This window comes from Heliconius melpomene, chromosome 16 (assembly GCF_056956725.1).
Source record: "Heliconius melpomene rosina isolate 202511_hmr_F chromosome 16, ASM5695672v1, whole genome shotgun sequence".
Classification (NCBI taxonomy): Eukaryota; Metazoa; Arthropoda; class Insecta; order Lepidoptera; family Nymphalidae; genus Heliconius; species Heliconius melpomene.
The window spans coordinates 10,344,388-10,359,294 of record NC_140404.1 but is presented as its reverse complement, the minus strand read 5'-3'; the positions used below and the strand labels follow the sequence as shown (position 1 = coordinate 10,359,294).

The window sequence follows — 14,907 nt, the reverse complement described above, 5'->3', positions numbered from 1 at the left end:
TCACATTCACTTCTGCTAGTTTCCTTTTCTATTGCTGGTAAATGTAGTTACGCAATCCGTACACACGGGAGGCAAGTGCCCTACGGATAAGCGATAGGTACTGTGGAACAAGCAGTTGAATCCAATTCAACCACTAAAACCCATCGGAAACCCACCCCACGAATATGAAACGTCCCAGGATCGCTTGCGCATACTAACTACGATGCCTCAGTGGATGGCCCGCCCTCCTATTGCGGGCCACCGTCGCCTATGATAATAGTATGATATTTTATAATAACAAGCGGAAATAGGCACTAAGGCTTGTGCTATATAATAAGTATATCGACAAGATTTTTGCTTAAAGGTTTTCCCACAAACAAAACAAGTTACACTATAGGAGCCTCCACGCTCGGTCGGTCCTCACTCAGTTCGTGTTTACAAGTTCCGTTAGCTGCACGTCTATAGTAAAAGTAAGTTTATTTATATCCCATGTTATTTCTCAATAGTAATTATAAAGAAAAATACTTTTGTTTCATTTTTATAGTTATATAGTTTTTTTTATTATTTAAGTAGTACATAGTTTCATTATAAGGCAGAAAGTTAGGTTCGAAGTTGTATATTATAGAATATAGATACTCGTATATGGATGGCGTCTCAGTGCAAGGAATCGTTGACGAGTCGATTTCACAAATGCTTGTTGGTATTTGTGAAATTAGCTGTAAATAATAAACTAATACTAATATATTAATAATATTACTATTATTTATTTCTTACTTTGTTTAATATTTATGAACTACCTGCGTGAAATTATTGTTATAAAGGTTTATCAAAATCGGTTCAGTAGTTTTTGCGTGAGAATGGAATAAACATCCATCCTTATAAACTTTAATATTTATAATATTAATAGGATGTTCATATAAATAAAGTTTTTCGTTCATTTAAAAATATAGGTCGATTTCAAAAATACCTTGTACCCTTATAATGCAAATTGTATATAGTGAGGAAAGTCGTGGCGCAGACGCACAAAGTGTGTATATTTCCGTACTCAACTTACAATGCCTCCAGAATTCGATGGAAAGTGGAGAACGTAGTGTCTTAACACTAGGTTCCCTCTGCCTACCCAGCTGTGACCGGGATACAGCGTGAAGATGATGTTTAGATATAGATCAGTTTAACACTAATTGTTATCTCTAAATGCGCTTATACCCACTATAAATTTTGTGTTATAATATTGCGAAATAAAACAATAATGATATTTTTTTCTTGAGGCACGTTTTTGTTAAGATATTCGATACTACATTCCGTCTTATTTATAAATACAAATAAGAATTTTTTGTATTAAATAGTGTACTAAAACTACCTTCACAGAAAAAACCTTTATCCCGCACACAGAATAGTAGGCTGAGCGAACGTCGTGTAAAGCCAATCCCCCATTTGCGTGTTAAGTGGTGGAAGTCATCCCATTAAATATTTCATTTTCTCGAGTGGGAATCAAATCCACAACCTGTCACGAGCCACGACCAATATCATCAGCTGTAAGAGTATCTTTAATTCTCAGATACAAGACTGCCGGTACAAAGAAATCTATATTTATAATATTTAGATATAACAGTTCATAGGTTATCTATGTTAACGCGTGATTATTGTAATTGTGCATGTTTCGTTTTCACATGGCCATATGTTTGTCGTGGTGCTGAGGGGCTTCTTAATGTAACACGTGGTGGTAGTGGGTTCGATTCCCAGTCAACTAAATGGTTAGTTATATATAAACGATTGTTATTTCTGAGGATCATCAGGTAGTATTTTTTATGTTGCTATATTACCTCAGCCCATTTGGTTGTGCGAGATAAAGGTGTAAATTAAAACAATATGCTTAGTTAACTTAATATTATAAAGTTAAAAATATTAAATATATATTTTTTACTAATTTTTATAATTAGAGTGAAGTGATGAGTTGTGACTCATCACAAGTGTTGACTATATCAAGTAAGAGCGAAATTTTAATAAAAATTACCCTCACTATTTTTTTTAAATGATTCTAAACATAGAATGATTCTAAACATTGAATAACAATTCATTTAGTTAAAAAAATACTGTTTTACTTATAAAAAAATATCAGTTGCTTCATCTTATACGGTAGGACACTGTTATAACTACTATAGCACAACTATTACGAATATAACACAGTTCCATTTTCATTTAAAATTGATTGATTTATTATTTTCGGCGTCAAGACGACAGAATGTGGGTGGAAAGAATTTTTTTTTGACGTTTATCACCATACAACAGTTAGCAACGGAGTGTCTTAACACTATATTTAATTTGGTTATTTATACGCTACAAAACAATAGCGGAAAATAATTTCACAATTGCATTTGTAATGAATAAATCTAGGGCGTGCTTACAAATATTATTTATAAATAATATTAATTGCCGTTGTCACTCTTTTACTGTTTACATTTACATTGTGCAATAATGCGATAACGGAGGCTTCAAATACCGTTAAGGAAAAGATTCATATTATATTATATACACATATATACAGGATGTAACGATTGCGACGGATTGGCAGTTGTCTGTGGCTAGAGGGCCTCAATACCTATCCATTTCACTAATTTTTGCCAATTTTTTCAAGAATAAGATTTTTTAAAAAAAAAATCACAAATTCTCAGATATCTAGCGAACCGAACGGTCACGTTACATGCTGTATACTCATATATTTTTTGTATCCTGTTATACAAAGAGCGGCAATGCCAAAAACTACCTTTTAAAAGTAAATAAAAGCCATAACATAAATCATAGAATTAGTGTCCTCTCGCGGGGAAAAAACGAAAGAGTTCATTCACTCTACACGCAAAGTTTTAACCACCAAAAAGGAGATGTATCGTGAGTTTAAAAAAATCATATTTTTTCTTAGCTATTTGCTTAAAATATTACTAAATACTAAAACTGTACTGGTTCAAGCTATATCTACGTATGGTCATATTACGTCATTCCATTCTCACATGTTGCTAAACACTGAGGGAACAATTTCAATCCAGTTTGTTTACATTATAAGGTATTTAATGTTTATATTTAAGCTCGGCTATAGATAGCTTTATTTTTATGACAGCAGGGTAGGTGGAGAGTATTTAGTGTCAAGAACCTCCATTTTCCGCTTTCCGCTAGAATTCGAGAATAAATGGCAGAATTCAATTCCGTGTTCAGTCTTGCTAGACCGAGAGAAATGAAAATAATTTATTTCTTCGAATAGGAATCGAACTCACTATTATTGTAATGTGTGTTCTCATAGAGCTATATTCAATGAACTTTCGTTATAGAAATTCCATTGAGCAATAAAACGAAACTTTGGCTTTTCCTTGTCTCAGTATAAGGTATAGTTTCTAAGGGGGTCCTTATTATTATTACAATAACGTTGGATTTCTAATGAATTATCGATAATATAGGTTTAAATTAATTTAAACTGGTATATTACTGCGTAAAAAAGCTTAACAAAAATTATGAATACCTATACCTGCGTAATTTTAACTTACTAATTTCATTTTCGCTACAAAAATTGTGGTTGTAAGTGTAAAATGCAATTGATAAGAGTTTACACGAATAAAGCAGAGTGCAGGTTCATATTTAGTTTCAATCAGTTGTTAAATAATTTGAAAGTTTTTCATTTATTAAACTGTAACCTAACAAAAGATATTTTTTTAAATAAGAAGGATTGCGAGTTAACTGCGCCACAATAGCTCGTGAGATACCACCTTCATTAGGTCCACGATCGTAATGACGTAATCTTATGTGAATCTGATCTGAGAAGCAGTTGTTGAAGTTTATATTTTGCATCCTAGGAATATTTATTTTCATATATTTGGCTTAATCTAAGCTTTTTTGCTGCTGCAGCTTTATGCTGTATCCAATTGTAGCAGGCTAGGCAGAGGCAGCGTAGTAGACATACACACTCCCTCCCCATTTCCATCTATTTCTGGAGGAATTGCGTGTTGAGTGGCTGAATTTAACGCCGAGCTTTGCCTTGATAATAAAGCGAAGAAACGAAAATATTAAATATTTAATTTCCTTGAGTGGCAATCAAAGGTGCGTAAAATTCAATTTGAATTCAAATTTTAAATACGATCTTCTTTAAAAAGACCTTTGTTTTGTTTTTGAATCGTCGAACGAACATTAAGCTACCACTGGCTGGAAGGCACTTCTGCTTAGAAGACCCAGCGAGAAACTCAATAGTTGCTCTTTTCAATATTAATAACACAATTTCCATCATCATAGATTCATCACCATAGGTAGATGAAACTTGTGTTAAGACACTGCATTATCTACTTTCCGCCGAGTTTTCGTGACGTTGAGTGTTGGGTGGCAGAACCCAACGTCGCGCTTTTGCTTTGGTGCCAGAGCGAATAACGAATGTATTAATATTAATTCCATATAATTTTATTCGTTAAACATTCCTGAGCAGTGTATTTTGTTAGGTTTTAGTATTGTTAAAAATACTATAATCTATGCAGTAATTAAGGAATTGCATTAAACATAAAGAATAATAGTTATTTTTTCTTATCTTAATATAGCTTTCATTTAAATATATCTCTTTGTCTCATATCGTTTATTTACATAACCTGTATTTAATATGGGGTTGGCGGTGAAAACCTAACGACTTTTATGTTTTGGTCTTTCCATTCATTTGAATACTTAGGATTTTGGGGGAATCTAAAGTTTACCTTGCCCACTGATATTTTATTGAGGATATTACATAAAATTTCCCTAGCAGTTTTCGTCTACAAACAAATTAATTATTTATATTTTTCTAAACTTACGCTATTCCCGCATGTAGCAGGGTAGACACAAGGAGCGTTGAGTACTCAACACGCAATGCTTCCAAACTTCAACGGAAAGTGGGGAACGGAGTATCTTAACACTAGGCTTCCTGTTACATGCGGGATACAGCGTGAAATTTACAAAAAAAATATTTCCTTTAGCGAGTGTTAAAACCATTGCCACCTCGTCGATATTCAGACATGGTCTCTATATATATATATGTATTATGTTTGTATATAACTTTTATTGTTGATGGATTTTTTGCGGTATGCCATGGACCGGTTTTTGACTCGAGGACCAAAATTTGTATGAACTCTGCAAGGTTAAGCTTGGTGTTTTTACAATATCAATTCGTTATAGTTTGTATAAGTTGATTTAGAAACATATTTATTACATTTAATATTGAAAAGAATGGTGTCTTTGCAATATAAGCGCTATCAATCTAGTGTTATAAATTCTTATTCCACTTGACGTAAGGTTTATATTAGAAAATATTTATATTATTGTTTTTTTTTAATTATTTTTTTGATATGGTATTTCTTTAATGTGTTTATTTGTTTCACTATTGATTTAGATTATACTTATTTTTATGTTTATGTGGTATTTCCTGGGTGGACAATTATGACATTGGCAAATAGTGATAACGTGCTCTATAAATAAAGAAAGAAATCTAAATATGGAAATTTTTATTTATAAAAATCTAAATATTCTTTATATAGTTAGGCCATTATAAGCAATTTTAAAATTATCAAGTACATAGAAATATCGGTAGCGTCATTCCTACAGGAAGCCACAATAGGTATTTTTTTATTATAGATAAAAAATATATTTTGTATTAAGCATTAACAACTTATTTTTAACTTATTTTTTGTTTTAGTACAAATATAAGAACAGAAGTTCAATAATAATTATAACTTAAAAATAAATATGTGTTTGTATATGATTTATAGAGTTACCCTTTGCTCATTGTTTAGAGGGCAAGGATATAAAGAAACCACCTTTATATAATATTTATGCAATGTGGATATCAACAAAAGTTGGTGAAGGCGTTGGAACCAGCTCGAATATTTAATTTGATATTGTAAGGAATGAAGATGGTTTTCCTCATGTATAACAAAACATGAAACTAATGATATACTGTTATTTATATATAAATAACATGGATTTTCTATATGTTAATTTGCAAATAATTGTGATTAATTTGTACTGTAATAACAGGTTTTCAATAAGGATAATAATATTAATAAAACATTGCGTAAGCATATCGAGAAATATTTTCACGATTTTCCATGATTTATTAAGTACATATGTATAAATCTAAGGCAATCGTGGCATAGGCTTAGTTTTTATATGTATGTCTTTTTAGGTCTAGAGTCAAAGTTCATAGATTTAAAAAAATAGTATAAGTTAATATATAAAAAAATAATCGTTATAATAAAAACAAAAATGTTATACATGTTACTCTTTAATGAGTTTATATTTAGTTTATTAAAATCTCTTATTACTTTCTAGAAGTAGAAGGATAGGTAGTAAGTACATAGTGTTAAGACACTTCGTCTCTATTTTCCGCCCTTTTCCGAGACATTGCGTATGGGGCGACGGCTGACGACGACAGCGGGACGGGAGCAGGAAAATGAAAATAATTAATTCCATCGAATGGATATTGAACTCGTAATCATCGTTACAGTTAACTAATGCGCCACTGCAACTTGTTGGCGCATTATGCATGTTTCGATACATACATCATGTTGTTATTTTAATAATTAAATAATAAATAATGAATAATCTATTAATTATATCTAAACAGGATTCAAGTCTAAGACGTGAATATTTGTTATTATGATAATTTGTAATAATTATATGTTATATTTGTTATTTTATGGTTGTATATCTCTTTTTCATAAGTCGGCAACTAGATCTTAGTATGAAATTACCTCTTTCTGGATTCTTCTATAATCCTCTACCACAGTTCATCTAAGTAGGGTAAAGAAAAGAAAAATATTTTGTATATATGAACTTTTTCATATACAGAAGTGTAGTACTGCTTATTTGTGCTACGATACAGTTGTTTTATGTTATTTTAAACTATAACTATAATTTATTTATTATTGTTTCAGAATAAAAATGGTTTTCTTTGATAAATGCTGTTTTTGCGTGCCGCTGAAGCCAGGCTGCTTCGTGATAGCGTACCTGAATTTAGTAAGACTAGCAACCACTAATATATTTATTTATCAATTGTATAAAAAACGTACATAAATTGAACTCTTATTTCAGATTGGATCCATTCTTGGAATGATTTTGTCAATATATACGACAATGACTGGGGCTAAGTTTCGGGATTCTCCCAAACTAAAGGAGTCAGAGCTGGGTTTCATGCTGCTTTGCATAGGTTCAGTGCTCATCATCTTCTTTGTCCTTTCATTAGCTTTCGCCATAGTCCTACTGGTTGGACTTCATAAGGTACATATGGTTTTTCACTTGTTGTTACTTTACGCTTTATCCCGTATATAGCGGGGTAGACAGAGGGAAATCGAAAAACTGAGGCTGAAGTTCCGTTTCCCCACACATGGCACATTTTCTTTAAATTTTTAATTTATTTAAAAGATATTGCGGCGAAATTCAACGCCGCGCTTAGCCTTGTCATCAAGATTTGGAAATTTACTTTACGAGTATTTGATACCAACAATATGTTACGAGAAGTGTCCTGTTGTGGATTCGATTCCCACTCGTGGAAATTAAATATCTGAATTCAACACGTAATGTTATCAGCATTTGACTAAAAGTTTGTCTTAACACTAGATTAGGTTAAGTTAGGTTTCCAAGTTCCCTCTGCCTCCTATGTTCCCTATCCTCTACGTGGTGGAATTATATTTTAATCATATTTTCACATTTCAGAACAAGCCGAAACATGTTAAGGCATATCTAACATACTGTTTGGTATTCCTCATCATCTACGCCATTTTGCTTATCGTAAGGCTGGTAACCGGCTTGGGTGGAGCGATCGAAGGAGTAGTTAACTTGCGTAAGTAAAGATATATAATTATATAAAAATATTTTCCCAGGTACGCTCTGCCTACCCTACCATGTGCGGGATAGAGGCGTTAAGCTAAAAAAAATAAACGAGAGAAAAAAGCTAAAGCACGGCGTTGAGTTTCGCAACCCAACGCATTGTCTCATACTCTAGGTTCTTTCTGTTTACCGTGCCTGACTTAAAACAGACGTAAACCCAATTATTATCCTACGAATGTTTCCTTATTCTATAACATAATTATAAAATTTAAATTTATATATTTTGTCTCTTTTTCCAGTTGTCAGTGTATACTTCCTTCTTGTTATGAAAAGTTATCACCAAACAATGTTAGAAGACAAGCCTGATAGAGTACAAAAAGTTTAAGCGTTTGCGTTTCCACATATAAATATAGATTTAAGTTAATTTAAAATTAATAACATTTAAGAAATGTATCTTAATTTTTTCCATTTTGTATTTTGTAATAAAAAAACTTTAATGGTGTTCTAGATTCATTTATTTGTTAGAGGAGAGTGGAAGGTTTTGTTGATCATATCTACATATTTGCTATTATATATTAACATAATAAAACATATATATGATAAGTAACCTATTTACAATATTTTAATGGGTATCTGGATGATTTTTTAATATGGAACCTGGTAGAGGGCAGTGCAGTCGGCATGCACTATAAGCACAATTAAAACAATAAGAAAGAAAGAAAATTAAAAAAAATAGAAATTCATTAAAATATATAACAATATCTCAAACTATTATATCTATAACAATAAAAATATAATATTGTTAGAAATAATGACCATAAGGACGACTCTAATTACTGGCACTTTTTAAGGCTGTCAACGACGACCGAAAGAGGAAGATCGCTAACGTCACTCTGCCCGATGAATTCTTTAGAACCGGATATTGTTATTGGACTGCTAGATAAATCCCTTGAGTTGTTTAATAATTATTTGAAGCCTTGTTTTAATTCATTATCTTTCCCACTTTATTTAATATTTCCAATAGTTTCTTACAATATCTATGTTAGTATGGGTAGATAAAGCAAAGGATATAGGTAATAGAGATTTATGCTGTTTTTACCCCATATAGTATGAATTATAATTTCAATACAATACGATAAACTTCATTACAAATAAAAATTCACGAAAATTTTATATAAATTAACAGATACGACATGTACAATAAGGCGGCCCGCTTAAAGCGATCTCTTCCTGGCAACCTTTGGTCGTTGGAGTTGAATAAAACAGATGGTGGGCGGTGCATTAAATTGCAGGATATTATTTTATAATAATAAAATAAAATAAAATAAACATATAAATAAGTATTTATACAATACACATAATTCATAACATATACTCGTATATTTACTACATATACGTTAATAGTTATATATTAATAAGCAATAAAAATCACATATAAATAAATCTACACATTTTTAGTCATATTTTGATGCTTTAAGCACAAAAGCTTCTTAATTAAATATTCAAATAGTAATTTTTAAGTGAAGTTTTAAATTTTTGTTGACTTTTGGCATTTCTGATATCAATTGGTAAGGAATTCCATAGTTGGGTAGCCTTAATAGTTAATGAGTTAGACAGAAATAAAGAAGAGTAAAGATATTTCAAGCAATAGAGAAAATAAAGCTATATTGGTGAAGAATGCTGAATACCAAAATTCAAAATAATATTACAATTTAAATGTCCTTCCCAAACATCTCTGTTTACTGGAGAGGCTGTTGAAAATGAATGTTATTATATCTGATACTCTTGTAGTATTGCTTATAATCTCGATTTAAAAACTATCAAAAATATCCTCTAAGGCTTGTGCTATATAATAAGTATATCGACAGGATTTTTGCTTAAGGGTTTTCCCACAAACAAAACAAGTTACACTATACGAGCCTCCACGCTCGGTCGGTCCTCACTCAGTTCGTGTTTACAAGTTCCGTTATCTGCACGTCTACAGTAAAAGTAAGTTTATTTATATCCCATGTTATTTCACAATGGTAATTATAAAGAAAAATACTTTTGTTTCATTATAAAAAGTAGGTTTTTTGGTTATTTTAATAGTACATAATTTAAATATGAGACAGAAAGTTAGGTTGCAGGTTATACTTTGTTTATTTGACTTTGACTTTTGACTTTCCTGATACATATATTGAAGGCGTCTCAGCGAAAGGAATAGTTGACGAGTCGGTTTCACAAATACTTGTTATTTATATGCGAAATCTTCTATGAATAATATTAGCTCAACTCATTTACTTATATATTTATTTATTAGTTTGTTGTGTATTTATAAATTAATTATACGAAATCTACATATTTAACTAAGTTATGGCTTATGTGTTATTCTGATGTAAAAACTATAGTTGTAAAGTTTTATCTCAATCAGTTTAGTAGTTTTTACGTGAAAAGAAGACAAGCATCCATCCTCATAAGTCTTGACATTTATAGTTTTAGTAGGATGTACTTACGTATAAGTAATAATGTATAGGCATAGGTAGGTCGCATTTCAAACTTACCTTGTACCCGTATATTAAAAAAACGTATACATCTAAAGTCAGTTTAACACTAATTGTTATCTCTGCGTGACAACTATAAGACAACTATAAGACTTGTGTTAATATAATGTAAAATATTTCATTACCTCGAATGGAAATCGAACCGACAACCTATCATATTTATAGTGAAACGCTTGTTTAAAATTTCCACTCGAAAATGCACAAGACAAATCTCATGCAGTTTCCTCGTCTTGAGTTATTGATATAATGAATGTTGTATCGAATATCTTAAATTCAAAGAGTTAGAATCAGCTCTCTGTGAATGGAAATACCAGTTACAGACAGGCGGCTCGATGAGTGTTGCGAAAACCCAATATATGGTCTGTAACCAACTTAGCAAACTGCAACACCCCCTTATCATTATGGACAAGTAGTCACTAGGGGTGATACCATCGCATCGCAGCTGCTTGGCTAAAATAACTATATAAATAAACTAGGCCCGCCCGCGGCTTCGCCTGCGTGAACTACGTTATTATTAATTTCTGTCACCATGAGTACCTACGTCCTATAAGTGACGACCATGCAAAATTTGAGACTCCTCGCATTTGTAGTAACAAAGTTTCATACAAACTTTCAACCCCAAAAACAAACCCCTTAGAAGTCAAATATTGCAAATCCCCGTCTTAGCGAGCACCTACGTCCTATAAGTAACTCCTATGCAAAATTTGAGATTCCTAGCACTTGTAGTTTCTGAGATTTCGTGATGAGTGAGTGACCTTTCGATTTTATATATATAGATTACTGGTGTTATCTGTGACCGGAGGATGCCCGTTAAGCTTAAGGGCCTTGTATATAATACGTGTTGAGTGGTGGAACTTAACGCTGCGCTTTGCCTCTATACAAGAGAGAAACATAAATTTAAATAAATATTGCAACTTCTCGATTGGGAATCGAACCCACAACCAATCGGGTTTATAGTCATGCATTGTGCCCCAGGGCCACGACTGGCCTCATACCATAATGTGATTAGAAGAGATTACTTTTTTTTGGCTTTTTCAGCTTCATAGTATATTCCGTTTACTGCTAACTAATGCGCTTCTATGACTTGTTGGCGCATTCTTATGACTACTTACTCTACTTGTTGACTGAGTAGGATAACTTCTTCTTAATATCAAGTATATTAAGAAGAAGTAGAAGCACTGCTAATTTGCTGTAATTTTATTTTATATTACACTAAAGATATACTTTTATTTCTTTTATTTCAGAATAAAAATGGTTTTATTTAAGAAATGCTGCTGTTGCTGGTCACTGGAGAAAGGATGCTTGATATTAGCGTTCGTCAATTTAGTAAGACTAGCAACCACTAATATATTTATTTACTTAATGTGTACAAATCGATTTTTGCGAAGATTTTTTTTTTAATCTGCAATTTACATGGAAGCTTAGCCTTAACGTTGACAATTATCACCCCCGTATGATCTACATTCCTAATTCCGTTACTTTAGCCAGAGCTAGAGCCTCACTCGTCAGAGGCTCTGCAAAGATACTGCTGCAAATGCCAACATAGGATTTTAGCTAAAGAGGCCGCTTGGCTTCATTTCGTACACATTCCAACAACACATGATAAATATCTTCTATATTATTATATTTCAGGCATTTTTCCATATTTTACACTGCTTGAACGACGGATAGCGAGTAAGTTCCTTCCTAAATAATCTTAAATAAATAAAGCCCGCGTTTGACACAATTCCATTACTTTTATAGTCTTTTTTTGATCTACATCTACCCACATTTACACAAGTACGCTAACAATATTTAATAAAATAATAATTATATCTATTTATTAATTAAAATGTATATATCCGTTTCTTCGCTTTCTTTTTTATTTATTTTATCTATCTATTTATATAAAAAAAATATATAAATTAAAGTATTGTTTCAGGTTGGATCAATCTTTGGATTAATTTACTCAGTATCACTGATATTAACTGGGGTTAGATACCAGGCTTCTCCCGACAGAAAGGTGGCAGCGTCAGGTTTCAATTTGGTTTGGTTAAGTTCAGTGCTCTTCTCCTACTTTGTCCTTTCATTCATTTTCGCCGTCATTCTAATGGTTGGACTTAACAAGGTACGTATGCTTTTTAGTTTCGCGCTTTATCCCGCATATAGCGGGGTAGACAGAGGGAAAAAGAAAAACTTGAGAGGCTCCGTTTTCCCCATACGGCACAGTTTCTTTTAATTTTTCTTTTTATTTAAGGAATATTGCGAATTTCATATAGGTAATCAACGTCAAACTTTGTCGGGAATCTAACATTAATACACTTCCACGACTGTAAGCACGATAGGTTCTGGGTTCGATTCCCGCTCGAGAAAATGAAAGGCAAGGCAAAGCGTGGTGTTATGATCCTCCAATCAACACGTAATGTTTCAGAATTTGACGGAAAGTGACGAACGAAGTGTCTTAATGTGAACGGAGTGCCTTAATGCTAGGTTAGTTTAAGTTAGATTCCCAGTTTCCCGCTGCTCCTGAAAAAAAAAATTGATTGCATGTATAAATATTGTACATAAGTACATACTCGTATGCACAATAGATTTATATTTTAAACATATTTTCACATTTCAGAGAAATCCGAAACTTATTAAGGCATATCTAATATACTGTACGGTGTCCCTCATCATCTACGCTATTTTGCTTGTCGTCAGGCTGGCAACCGACTCGAGTAAAGTGGATAAAGTGATAGAAGGAGTAATTAACTTGCGTAAGTAAAAATATTTTTAAGACATCTTCTATTTTTGCCTGAAAGTAAATGCGATGAACAAAGGGTCCATCATCACTCAAGGCTGTCGTGGCATAGGAGGTATAAGCGTGCGACTGTAAATACGACGGTTGTGAGTTATCTACTCAGGGGAATGAATTATGAGTAAGATTGTCTTTTATTCGCTCTGGTAACGAGGCAAAGCGCGGCGTTGATTTCCGCCACTCAACACGCAATGCCCCAAAAATTTGGCGGAAAGTGGGATATGGAGTGTCTTATCAGTTCCCAGGTATTCTCTGTCTACCTTGCTATGTGCGGTAAGCTAAGAAAAATAAACAGGAGTAAAATTGAGCAAAATTGAGCATTGAGCTAAAGCGTTGCGTTGCGAAGCTCAACGCTTTAGCTCAATGAGCACTATACACTCAGGTGAAAAGTGGAGAAACGAGTGCCTTTCACTACGTTCTCTCTGTTAACCGTGCTATGCCAGATAAGGCCTAATATAAAACTGGATAGGATTCAATTTTACTCCATTCTAGACCTAAACCCAATTATTGTCCTACGAATACTTCATTAATTTATACCATAAATTATGTAAGTATAAGATTTTAATTTATATATGTTTTTGTCTCTTTTTCCAGTTGTCAGTATTTACTACCTTCTTGTTATAAAAAGTCATCACCAGACACTATTAGAAGAGAAGTCTGCCAGCGAAAATTCCTCATAGATTTAAGTTAATTTAAAATTAATTATATTTAACAAATGCATTTAATTTTTTTTTAATTTATAATAAAAAACTCAAAAATTTTAATGATTTGGAATGTGGAAGATTTTGTTGATCATATTTATATATTTGCTATAGATTATCGTAATAAAACATATATTGATAAGATAACCTACCTTTAACGGGTATATGGATGATTTTTAAATATAGATAGTTGGACCCGGTAGATGTACTGTAAGCAAGCACCGTCAAAACTATAAGGAATCAGAAATTAATTTTAATCAAAACAACAATACCTAAAACAATAATATCTATAGCAATAAAAATATAATATCAATATTATTAGATAAACGGATAGCGGTGATAGAGGAGGGTAATACTAACAATTTTTACCCCAAATAGCCACATATACCTTGTAGCTCTACCGTTTCAGATATATTGGACATTCAAAATAATATCTATTTAAATAGCACATGCGCAACCAAATGTTTGAAGGAAATTATTTTGCGTGTTTTTTGCACCGACTATTGGTGTTTTTGTATTCCCTAATTTATGCATTATTTAGTTATGTAACAGAAGCCGCCTGAAGTTTCTTATTAATTGACAATGTTTTAAAACATAAACATTTTCAAAAGCTGTAATTTCCAATTGATGGTGTTGGAAAATATTTTTGTGGCACTCCTAAGCTCCTCAAGCTAATGCTACAACAACTTTACACCGAATCCTTTAATTATAAAATTAATTCTGTTTAAAGATCCTTATTCTCATTACGACGATGTCATTTACATGAGAAATTAAATAAAAGAAATATTATATAATATAAAAAGGCATTAGTGAACAAAGCTGATAGTAAAAATAAAATGTAAATATAAAGTTAACATAAAACTGTAAATATTTGGTAAAAATAAAATGTAAATATAAAGTTAACATAAAAATGTAAATATTTGGTAAAAATAAACTGTAAATATAAAGTTAACATAAAAATGTAAATATTAGGTAAAAATAAAATGTGAATAAAAGTTAACATATAAGTAAGAGTAAAATTACTAATAAAATCATACAAAACAAAACAAAACCGTCATCCAATGGATCCAAATCCAAACCCCAT

General features: G+C 32.0%; 1 protein-coding gene across 1 annotated transcript; it reads left to right on the top strand.

The window, feature by feature from the left end:
• Nucleotides 1-305: 305 nt before the first annotated feature.
• Nucleotides 306-13,834, top strand: LOC146531021 (uncharacterized). Its single transcript, XM_085199543.1, has 12 exons — nucleotides 306-449; nucleotides 6,912-6,993; nucleotides 7,069-7,254; nucleotides 7,690-7,816; nucleotides 8,103-8,185; nucleotides 8,626-8,756; nucleotides 8,990-9,072; nucleotides 11,610-11,669; nucleotides 11,976-12,017; nucleotides 12,254-12,450; nucleotides 12,946-13,081; nucleotides 13,717-13,834. The coding sequence occupies exons 2-12, from the start codon at nucleotides 6,919-6,921 to the stop codon at nucleotides 13,800-13,802; spliced, it is 1,206 nt and encodes a 401-aa protein (XP_085055669.1). The 5' UTR covers nucleotides 306-449; nucleotides 6,912-6,918; the 3' UTR covers nucleotides 13,803-13,834.
• The last annotated feature ends 1,073 nt before the right edge of the window (nucleotides 13,835-14,907 follow it).